Genomic DNA, 12,432 nt, shown 5'->3' on the forward strand with positions numbered 1-12,432 from the left:
GTGCACTTCTGTTTTGCCTTTTGGAGTCTTTTCATTGCTTCTTTTGAAACATTTCCAACTGTGCTAACAAAAATCAACTAGTTAAATGAAGATTTATTGACTCCTTAATGGGATGTCCTGTTATGTTTCAGGTACTGAAATTGACAAAGTATGAGAACTATGTCAAAAATGCTTGAAATGTGAAGTTTGGTGAAGGATGTGCCGAAGGAGGAGAAACTGCCTTCCTTTTAAAGAAAGCATCTCACACCGGTCAGAACGGCCATCATCAAAAAATCTAGAAACAATAAATGCTGGAGAGGGTGTGCAGAAAAGGGAACCCTCTCGCACTGCTGGTGGGAATGTAAATTGATACAGCCACTATGGAGAACGGTATGGAGGTTCCTTAAACAACTACAAATAGAACTACCATACGACCCAGCAATCCCACTACTGGGCATATACCCTGAGAAAACCATAATTCAAAAAGAGTCATGTACCACAATGTTCATTGCAGCTCTATTTACAATAGCCAGGACCTGGAAGCAACCTAAGTGTCCATCGACAGATGAATGCATAAAGAAGATGTGCCACATATATACAATGGAATATCACTCAGCCATAAAAAGAAACGAAATTGAGTTATTTGTAGTGAGGTGGATGGACTTGGAGTCTGTCATACAGAGTGAAGTCAGTCAGAAGGAGAAAAACAAATACCGTATGCTAACACACATATATGGAATCTAAGGGGAAAAAAATGTCATGAAGAGCCTAGGGGTAGGACGGGAATAAAACACAGACCTACTAGAGCATGGACTTGAGGATACAGGGAGGGGGAAGGGTAAGCTGGGACGAAGTGAGAGAGTGGCAGGGACATATATACACTACCATACGTAAAATAGATAGCTAGTGGGAAGCAGCCACATAGCACTGGGAGATCAGCTCGGGGCTCTGTGACCACCTAGAGGGGTGGGATAGGGAGGGTGGGAGGGAGGGAGACGCAAGAGGGAGGAGATATGGGAACATATGTATATGTATAACTGATTCACTTTGTTGTAAAGCAGAAACTAACACACCACTGTAAAGCGATTATATTCCAATACAGATGTTAAAAAAGAAAGCACTTTCCTCAAATTCAGTCATCAGCATTCCATATAAAGGGCTTCTTACTGATGGTAATATCACTACAACTCTACGTAAGGAAAAGCTGCATTAACCTCTTATTGAAAGGACTGTCTCCGGGTATGACATGGGTGCTATCAGGTCCTATGAGAAAACTGATGCGGTCATAGAAGGGTTTGGCAGCTTGCTGAGATGGCGACTGTAAGCTTTGGCTGATGATATCCTGGGGGTCGGGCAGTCCGCGACAGTAGGGCTGATTTTGGCAGGAACTCTGTAAACAGCAATCAGGATCCATGCAGTCAATGAGTCCATCTGTGGATAGAAATGTAAACCGGTAAGAGAATTCGTCTTTTTCTGCCGTGATGTAGAGTACATTTTGTTTGTGGACTGGCTCTTTGCACATCAGATGATTCGCTCCCCCTATCTGAGAGTGATTTCTAGGAGGCATACTTTTTGAAACCAAATGAAATACAATACCTGCAGTTGCTTTCATAGACAGTAAATGTTTGGATTGGAGACGGCTGAAAAAAAATCTTATAATGTTGATTCTGAGTAAAAAAAATAAAAAATGACTGTTTAGAACAATCTATCACATGCAGACCTCGTTTTATTGCTCTTCACAGATATTGAGTTTTTTTACACATCGGAGGTTTGTGGCAGCCCTGTGTGGAGCAAGTCGATCGGCGCCATTTTCCCAACGGCAATTGCTCGCTTCGCGTCTCTGTTACATTTTTGTATTTCTCGCGACACCCCACTTTTGCATTATTATTATATTTGTGAGGGTGACCTGTGATCACTGAGCTCTGGTGTTACTGTTGTAACTGTTTTGAGGTGCCACGAACTGGGCCCAAACACAACGGCGTGTGTTCAGGCTGCTCCACTAACCAGCTGTTCCCCCACCTAAACTTTGGGCAAAGGTCAGAAGATGAGAGTCCGTGAAATGCATATATAGAGTAACATACAATGAATGAGATTAGCCAACCACCTTTCAAGGAAATCATTTTCCCAGGGATGGTAAAGTGTGTTCCGTATAAAATTAAGGCATTGCTCATATTTTAAACAGGGACCTGAGCTCTTAATACACGTCCTTTAAAATGCAGATGTTAGTAAAACTGTGGCTGATGTAAATAAGCCATAATATTGGAAATGATAAGAAACCTATCACTAAAAATTGACCTACACGGTTGGTGACACAACAAGAGTAATGGATAGAATCTTCCAGAGCATTCTCCAGGAATATCAGAAGGAAACTACATTCAATGACCCATGTAAGAATTTTGTTTGAAACATTTAAACCATCCCATTAGCAGATAAGAGTCAGGTTATGATGGTTGACGACATTATACTTTAAGGTCATTTTTCAATGACCAGTTGATACATGAATTTTGATCTGCTTGGCAATTTCATTTCTCAGTATAGATGAATAAAAACATTAGTTTCCGAAGACTTTAATTACCTTTGCGAGAACAGACAAAAATCATTATAAAATCTTCACATCTAAGTTTTAGGTCTTGGCGTGACCCTGTTATGGCAAACTCAGCTGAAAATATCTAACTGACCTATATATATTTTATTTACACAAGTGTTTTGAAATAACTTTTATTTTTCAAAAAACCACACTAGTCATTTTTTTCTCTTTGCTGTAGGCTACTCTTACCAATAGAACATAAGCTTTCCCATTCATTATCTGACAGCAAACTGAGACAAAAGAAAACAGTCTAAATTGAATTACATTGCCCAGTCTAGAATCAGTTCAACAACACAGATAAGGTAAGAAACAGGAGACGAGGGGCCTGGCTGCAACCTGAAGAATGTTGTCAACACTTGTGGTTTCTCCTAACACTCAGTTCCCCTTCTTTGTGCAACAGCTCTGAACTTTCATTTGGGTACTCAGTTCTCCCCAACTCTCAGTCTATGTGCGTATTTTCCTTTGTGCTTGGTTCAGAAATGTACACGTGACCTAACTTGTCAAACCAGATTGAATTTCAGGAACTATCTAAAAAGCAATCCTGCCCCATCAGCTCCCATCCCCCCAGGCTTGGCGCTGTAAGGCTGTGAGGCAGGGGTTGCTGCATCCCTCTTGCTGCTGCTGCAGCAGAACCTGTCTGGTAATGGAGCCATCCCAGAAGAGGCAAGGTCAAGAGCTGGAGACCTAAGACAACAGGTCATAGTGACATCTTTGGGGCTTTTGCAATAAGCTGAACCTGACCTCCTGGGCTTTTCAGTTCTAGAAGCCAAAGCATTGCCTTCTTCCTTAAGCCTGTTTGGGTTGGCCTTTCTGTCACTTGAAACTGAAAGAGATGTAGTTTATCCAGAGACATTAACTAAAAATCTCACTATTTCCCTTATAGTTAAAAGGCTTAATACATAAATATTGGAATTAAATGTATGGTGTTGGACTCCTTTTACATTACTATTTTAACTTTTTGACACCATAATTTGACATGAAAATGTATGAGTCAGAATTTCTGATAAGTAGATCTTATTACATGGTTTTTTAAATTACAGCTACATTTTCATGTAGATGTCTGTTATATTTCCAGAAAAATGGGTTAATTACTTGAAACTGTATATTTATTCTTTGACAAAAAGTTAAAATCATGTATTAGAAAGTCAAATGAAACTGAGCTTTGAAATTTCACAGAAATGTATCAAAATATTGTTTTCTTAGCCAAAAGGCCACAAAGATGAAAAATGTCTAAATATTCCTCTATTTCTAGTGGAAGAAAGATGAAACTATGATAGAGGGTTATTTTTCAAGAGGATATGTTATAATAATGCAATATATTGCATTTTTCTCCATCTGTCTCAAAGAAATAGAAGCACAGTTATGAAGATTCAGATTTTGAAAATCGTAGATGGTTGACCTATTGCCCCTAAATCATTTTTCGCTTCAAAAAAACAATTTAAAAAACCCCTTTCACTAACAGTTCACGATCATACGTTGAGACTTCATGAGGAATCTTTAATCCGTTTTATGATGTATCTAAGAGCTCTGACTCCATGGATTTAGAATGGGGTGTGCGTATGCTCGGGAGAGTAATTCCACACAAATATTTTATATTCTTACAGGTTTTTCCCTTACGTTCGTTTTTTAACATAAGTAGAAACTACTTAATAGTGCAAGTACTTCCAAACATTATATTTTATCTCCTTTAATCTGGTAAATTAAGTAACCGGTTAAATCCCCCCCCCCCCCCCCCCCGCCGTATCTTCCTACAGTTGGCCAAAGCGGAATGCTCACATTTCGTCATTCATCTTTGTTAGTTTATAAAAAGCAAACATGCATCTGGCATGTCGTTTGCAGGTCATAAAACTGCGTGAGATTGACACCTTCTGAGCTCATCAGTCGGGAATGCATTTTTACAAGCCTCTCTGCTAACATCAATCAGAGAAAGAATCTCATTTCCAACAGCCGAGTTGCAGGGACACACGGTTTGTTATTTTTCTGCAGAGTTTATCAGTAACTTGCCCAAGCAAGTGACGGATGGTTATGAATCTGGCTTCCTATAACTCGAGAAAACATTCGTCATTCTTTGTCCATACTCACGTGGCTAGGGCTATCTAGTACAACTAAGCTGATTACCCACTTGCCCAAATGTATACGGTGGTAAAAGTGACTTTGTGGAAGAGCTTCTCAAAATCATCAACGTTCCATTTTAGTCTCAGGAATATTAGGTCGGCTTAAATTGTGATTGGTGTGGAAGCCATAGCTAATAGAATTAATCGTAAAAAAACGAAAGAAAATCAGAACTGTTCAAAGCCCACTGAATAACAACTCCAGTGATCAGCTAAGAGCCCCTCTTCTCTCCTGGTTAGGCTTTGCGATGTAAGTGGTCCAGAGCATATGCCTCCTTCCACTCAATCCTCAACGCTACTGCTCTGCTATCATTTCCAAACATGTTCTCATCTTTCTCAACCATTTCATTGGTTTGTAACAGTGGCTGGCAAACTTATTTCGTAAAGGGCCAGATAAAAAATACTTTAGACTTTGTGGGCCATACGCTCCCTGCTACAAGTATTTAACTCTGCCTTTAGAGCTCTAAAGCAGCCAGAGACAATATGTAAATGAGTGGGTGTGACTGTGTCTCAATAAAACTTTATTTACAAAAACAAGCTTTGACCCCAGGGGTAATAGTTTGCCAACCTCTACTCTTGCTTTAAAGTTTCTACCCTGCCCTATTTCCTTATAGTCTTTAAATCATTCTTGACTTTTTTTTCTGGCAAATTTAATGCCTATTTTGCTAGATAATTAAACTGTCTGACTCCACCTTTTCCTAGTTTACCCTCTATGCTGGCTTTGATCTACTTCTGTCTTTTAAGCAGCTATGGATATTTTAACTTGTTTTTTAAAACCTTGACATACTGACTGGATAAAAAGTCATGAATTTCCTTTGAATGAATTTTCATCTTTACTCAAAAGCTAACTAATTAATGCCCACTGCCCTTGCCCACAGTATTTGGAAGCCCCTCCCCCGCCTTCAACTTGGAGGTAGAGGTAGAAATTCTCATGCAGTATTTTATCTGCGGATTTTAGAATCTGCAAAGCGTACGGGTATACCTTTTGTTGCTCTTTTAAGTCAGCATTCTGTACCACGCATGAAATTCATTTATTACTGAATTGGGATCATGTTTGGTTTTCTCTGTCTTCTTGGTTTGTCTACAGCAGAGCTTTCTTGGTGGCTTTATTCTCTCTATGTTCACAACATTTCAAGGCTAATGACTCCAGGCTGATCATTCTCCTGAACTCCAAATCCACAACCGGTCTTCTAGATATTTCCACTTGGATATTACACGGGCATCGAAAACTTAACACGTCTAAAACACAACAAATACGATCTTCTCTGAACACTTGCTTCCTCTGCATTTCCTACTTCAAGGAATGGTTCCACCACCCACTCACCCAGTTTCTCAAAGCAGAAACCTGAACGTCCACCTTGATTCCTCTTCTCCCTTCTTCTCTGCACCTAATCAATGACCAGATCTTCCTTTGCTCCAACCCCAAACATCTCTTGAATCAGTCTATCTCTTTCCAATTCACTGAAACAACCGTTTACACCACCATGGTCGCTTCTTGACAAGATCTCAACAAAGGCTTGGTTTCCCAGGCACCAGTCTTGTCCTAGCTATTCATTCTCAACACTTAAATCTGAGTAATCTTGGTAGAAATCAAATGTGATTATTTCACTTCTCTAGCTAAAATACTTCCTCTAATTGGTCCCTGCTGCTTTCTGAGTAGTTAGAACTCCTTAACGTGGCTTACAAGACCTTTGTGATTATTATTTCCTCTGCCAGGAGACTTCTCACCTGCTCTCTTATTCCCCTCCTCAATTCCTTTAGCAATCAGCTCAGACGATGGTCTCACGAAGTTCCTTGAGGGCTAATCTAGTTCACTGTTGTAGCACCAGAATTTAGGACACATACTTCTTGGCACCAAGTACGCATACAAGAATTTTGCTGAATGAAGTGAAGAATCAATTCAGTTCCTAGAGTTTATGAAATCTGAACAGGTCAAAATGATGTCTTAAAAGCACAGCAGAGACATGTGCTGATTTTCTTTCATCACCTTTTTCCTGCCCTCAGACACTATGCTAATCCTTGAATTCCTGCTTCTATTTTTACTCTAATAGGTATCTTTACATGTTCTTGATGAATTGGACATTAAGCAATGCATACAATTACAAAAAGTATTAGAAGAAATTATAGGAAATACTACACGTAAGTGCAACTTATGTATGTACTTATAAAGGCACACAACCCAGAATCCACAAAGGAAAAGTTAAACCTTATAAACATTTACCTTATAAAAGTTTATCATTTGAAAATTTCCACATGATGAAAGACACCATAAACAAAGTTAAAAGATAATGAAAACTTGGGATAAAATATCTGCAACACACCTCACAAAGAACTGATAAGAAGAATACACAAAGAACTCCTAAAAATTAAAAAGAAAAAGTCAAGTAACTCAATAGAAAAAAATGGTCAAGAGAAAGAAATATGCAATTAGCAAAAGAAGAAATGCAAACAATCAAGGAACATATATAAAGATCATGAATCTAACTAGTCATTGGGGAAATGCAAATTAAAACAATAAAAATGGAGTCATCTCCACCCAGCAGACAAAATTCATATTTTTCATTGTGTTGGACAATTTTGCTTATGTGCAAGGATTATGTACAGATTAAGAGCGTGGGGGAAATAAGCACCTTCCTACCGATGAAGTGTACGATGGTGAAACTGACTTGCGAGGCAACCTGGCAGTAGCTGCCAGAATTAAAAATTAAAATTCCCCGTGACCCGGCAATTTCCTTTCTAAAAATCTGTCCCAAAGAAATATCTGTACATTTACACAAAGGTTTATATGCAGATACACACACACAGATTCACTACAGATTTGGCTTTATATTAAGAGCAAAAAAACAAGAGAAACAACTAAATAATCATTAATTAGTAGTGGTAAAATTCATTAGGACAACTGTGTTTCTATTATAAAGTAGGAGATAGGCCTATATGTACTGACATGAAAAAAATCTCTAAGTTACCCTCTTTGGCAGAAGCAAATTTAGAACAGTACCTATCCCGTTTACGTTTTAAAAACATAAATGTGCATCTGAATTCACTGAAGGAGGAGTAGAAACACGCACTCTATGTGGTTGACAGTGGTTACTCCTGACAATGAGAATGTAGCACTTGTGTACAGTGACTAGTGATAACCCTCCCCAGGAATGCAGGGGTTCTTAACATGGAGAAAGGGGACACTTTCTAAAGCGCTTCTGTGCGGTGCCCGTTGTTAAAGCTTGCGGTGGCAGCAAGTGGCAATGGGTGTAAAATACAGGGGAGACTTCTAGTTCCAGCCTGTGTGGCTGTGATTCTCCTCTCCTTCTAAAACTCATTCAAGAAACAGTGATCAAACCCCATGTCCCTTGTGTACTAGCAGGAGGCTAGTACAGGGCTAGTACAGGGCCCTAGTACAGGGCCCTTTGCTTCGGAGAACACAAGCTGGACTTTTCTTGCCTAGAAGGGGATTCCCGGGGCGCTACAACTTCGGTGGATGGTGAAAGGGTTCAGAGTCACCTGAATCTCTCCCGATAGCAGGATCTCATAGAGTCTTTCAAACGAATAGTAATTCCCCCCGCCCCCAATCATCCGCCAGCTTAATGTATTTTAAGGCTCTGAGACTGAGTGCCATTCTATATTCTGATGTCCGGGTTCTCTTCAAGAAGTACTTAGGAACTCTTGTAATTTCCTCCCTTCCCTCCCTCCCTCCCACCTTCCCTCCCTCTTTCTTCTTTATTTTAAACCATTTCCCCCCCCCCCTTCCTATTTCTGTTACTATTTTATTTAACTTTTGTTTTTCAGTATGCTCTTTGGAGAACACAATTGTCTCACCCTCCTGCTAGGACTTCTTAAAAATCTATTTGCAAGCATTTCCTTACTTTCATTTGGTAATCTCCAAACTTAGACCAGCTGTGTCCGTTCAGCACTCATTCCGATGCTTACATTAAACTTTCATTCATTGTTTCCTTCCTCGTTTTCATTGCTAGCACACTCCTGCTTTCTCCTGCAGTTCGAATCTTTTGTTTTTATTTTTCTTCCTTCCTTTCTCTCTCTCTCTCATGACGGTTTCTTTTTAATTTCTAAATAAGCTCAGTTGAATCTGCTTCCTTCTCTACAATTATCAACCTCTGAAGATGTAAAAACGGCCTGTTTTAGATACACCTTCCTGACATCTAGCCCCACGAAGTAACAACTCTGAAGGACAAAGAATAACTCTTATCTACTTACAAGTAAGATGCATCTTTCCTGGCAGGATGTGTACTTTGACACTCTACCATCTTGCACAAAATTTAGGAAGAGGCTTTAAGTCACTCTTGAGCCCTCAACCATCCTACCTGAAGGAGAGGGCTTGCATCCCAAGCCTCTGTCCCCACAGGGGAGCTATCCACTGGAGGACCAGACAGGGAAGCAGGATGCCGGAGGAAACTCTGACTAGATCTCCCGAATGAGAAGGGCAATAGCAGCACGGTAGCCACCGCCAGAGACGACATACTTTGGAGAAATCATCTCATTAATAAGCACCTTGCGTCTCTATAAAAACAGAGCTGTCTCTGGCAAGCTGTCGCATTTTGATGCTTCTACAGTAGGACCACCGTATGGGGAGCTACTGAAAGTCAAGACACCCCCTATTGAATGAGATCTGTAGTAGGGTGACCAGGTGAAACTGACGATGTGTACAGAAGTGTTTGGGAGAACTGAGAGCTGCTCCGTCAATCTCAGGCATGGAAAGCATGTCAGGGCATCGAAAGCATGTCAGTGGCTCAGCGCTCGTTTCCTTGTTCTCAAGTGAGAAGGCTGGAATTTGGGGGGGAAGGGAGGAGAGAGAGACTAGAAGATTCCTTCTGAAACTAACAAAATTCTGCTAGCCATATGAAATGGTTATTGGAGTATACTGTCTGGTTATACTAAAACTAAACGCTACCGACAGCTATTTATATTCCGATAGTGGAATCTGTTTTTCTGCCTACCCACCATCCTTACCCCTTTATTCCGGAGACAGAATTTCAATTTTCTTGTAGGGCAGGTGACCTAATTCAGACCAATGAGAGTCGGGCTCAGGCCAGGCCCAGGCCTCATGTAACCACTGAAAAAGGTGTCCTCCCTGCACTGGGCTTGTTGTGCTAGAGGAACGTAAACCTCGAGCTGGTGGGAGAGACACCCAGACAACGGTGCCAGCATAGAAGAAGCAGAGTTGACAGATGATTAACCCGGATTTCTGTTACCACTGTCTGTACACCTAGGTGCAGTTCTCTCCCCAGCTTGCCAGTTATACAAGCTAAGGATGGGCCGGTAGGGGGTCACTGTCTCCAACCCCACTCCAGACCACAGAGCATTTAATAGGGACCAGTTCCCATCTCTTCACCCGTCTTTTCCCTGATCTTAGCGACTTCACCATCAGAGTGAGTTCTGGGATATGAACCAGACATGGCTCAGTCTAGAGGGAGGATGGCTTGGTAGGTGAAGATAAGGCTGAAGAGGAAACATGTAAAAGCCAAGGGGAGGCCCGCATGTGGATCACTTGCTCAGAAAGCTTTTCCGATGAGCAAAGGATGTCTTGTCCTTGCTTCCAAAGTGCCTACAGGCCCTGGGTGGAGATGTTCGCCACGATTCTCTGGTCCAGTGACCACAAGTTTCTGACGTCTGCCGTGTGGTGTGAAAATGGACTCTCCCATAGCCCACCTGTGCCCGATGTCTGCTCCAGGTGTCTCTGTGTGGCCCCTGGAGCTCAGGTTTGAGAAGCAAAGGGGGAGACACCTTGCTGAGTCCACAGGGAGGGGGGATCTTTGTCAAGGCCTTCATGGTGGGTAAAAGATGGCCTTAGTTCTGAAATGCTAATGAGTCTGTGTATGCAGCAGCTATTTATTTGAGCCTTAAAGAACCAAGGTCCAACTGAAAGGAGATTTACTTTTTTTTTTTTTTTTTGTGGTACGCGGGCCTCTCACTGTCGTGGCCTCTCCCATTGCGGAGCGCAGGCTCCGGACGCACAGGCTCAGCGGCCATGGCTCACGGGCCCAGCCGCTCCGCGGCACGTGGGATCTTCCCGGACCGGGGCACGAACCCGCGTCCCCTGCATCGGCAGGCGGACTCCCAACCACTGCGCCACCAGGGAAGCCTGAGATTTACTTCTTATGACCGTGCAGGTGTTATGAGAGCAGCTGAAGACAAGTCCCTCCGGTCTATTTTACTGGTAGCTCACTCCTGCTAGCCCTCATCGCCAATTCCCCTCGAAGCCTGCTTTTCCTCAAGCGTGTTAGAGACATAAAGGGGAAGCTGGCTCCACAGGCACAGAGGGCCACCTTCTCTTTATTTTCTGGCTGCGTTGGGGTCTTCGTTGCTGTGCGCGGGCTGTCTCTACTTGCGGCGAGTGGGGTCTACTCTTCATTGCGGTGTGCAGACTTATTGCGGTGGCTTCTCCTGTTGCGGAGCACGGGCTCTAGGCGTGCGGGCTCAGTAGCTGTGGCTCGCGGGCTCTAGAGCGCAGGCTCAGTAGTTGTGGCGCACGGGCTTAGTTGCTCCGCAGCACGTGGGATCTTCCCGGACCAGGGCTCGAACCGTGTCCCCTGCATCGGCAGGCGGATTCTTAAACACTGCGCCACCAGGGAAGCCCGGGTCACCTATTTATTTAGTGAGATCCAGAGGCTGAGGATCTTTAGGCTTAGGCAGCGGAGATGGGGTGAAGCAGATTTGGTAAAGGAAGGTATATTTTGGAGGGGAAGGAAGATGCTTGGTGTAAGAAAAAGGTATTTATTTCACCGTATGTGGCTGGCCTTTCTAAAATTTTTAAATATATCTTTTTCAGTTCTGGGAATAATAAGCAACTTTGTGTGTGTGTGTGTGTGTGTGTGTGTGTGTGTGTGTGTGTGTTCTGCAAAAATCTTAAAGTTGTGTTCTACAAAATTACTCAGACTAGGCTAGCAGCTATTCATATGATATGTTTAATTTCTGATTTCTGATTCGGGCCAAATCAACCTTTTCATCTCCTCCCCCTCAGTTACTTAATGTGTTCAGTCAAATTACTGAGCTACTTTCTGGCTAATTCACCATTTTGACACCAAACTTAGTTTAGACAACGGGTCTCTAATGGTACAGTTCCTACCTATCACGGAATTTCAAGTACAGCCCTTATTTTAAACATTCTGTTTTATTGTCCTCATATAATGATAACGATATCCTTAATTGCCAGATTAAGTGTCTTGAGTTGGGGTTTGGCGTGGAAAATATTGTCTGTATACACACAGCCCATGCTTAAGTTCAAGGAACCCTCTAGCTTGGGTTATAAGGCACCCAGGTTACAATCTCAGGATATAATAAAGCTGGCACTGAGATTCCTTCTCAGAAGATCAACAAAATTAGGTTAGGGACAGGAATACAAATTATGTGAGATAAGTAGAGAATCCACAGGAGGTCTTCTATCAGCTCAGATTTCCCCTTGGAGAGGCAAATCTAGAGGCAGCCTAGCTTCGGGCTAAGAAGAATAAACAAAGGGGCAATGAGGCCAATGCACAGCTGATAAATTCTGAGGAAAGAGAGAAACCTCCTTAGCTGGTAACAATACTAAAGCGTTGATTAGCCCCTCAATTACTCGGCAGCGTCTCTGCACACTTGGCCCTGCAGTTTGCTCCCCTCTGCAAGAGTCTGTAACCTCCTCAAAGTAATCTTGCAGAGGACAAGTGTGAAATATCTGATCGAGGAGGAAGGGAAGGGACTTCCCTGGTGGGCCAGCGGTTAGGACTCCGCGCTTCCACTGCACGGGGCATGGGTTCGATCCCTGGT

At 42.3% G+C, this 12,432-nt stretch overlaps 1 protein-coding gene across 20 annotated transcripts in view; it reads right to left on the minus strand.

Annotated features, from left to right (window-relative positions):
• Positions 1-12,432, minus strand: part of TENM3 (teneurin transmembrane protein 3) — a 1,278,657-nt gene that overhangs the window by 73,759 nt on the left and 1,192,466 nt on the right. For all 20 annotated transcript variants that reach the window (XM_067022810.1, XM_067022809.1, XM_067022808.1 and 17 more), the window contains one exon: positions 1,194-1,410. In XM_067022810.1, coding sequence (XP_066878911.1) covers positions 1,194-1,410 — 217 coding nt within the window. The remainder of the gene's footprint in view (positions 1-1,193; positions 1,411-12,432) is intronic.

The sequence above is a fragment of the Kogia breviceps genome, chromosome 20 (assembly GCF_026419965.1).
Source record: "Kogia breviceps isolate mKogBre1 chromosome 20, mKogBre1 haplotype 1, whole genome shotgun sequence".
Taxonomy (NCBI): domain Eukaryota; kingdom Metazoa; phylum Chordata; class Mammalia; order Artiodactyla; family Physeteridae; genus Kogia; species Kogia breviceps.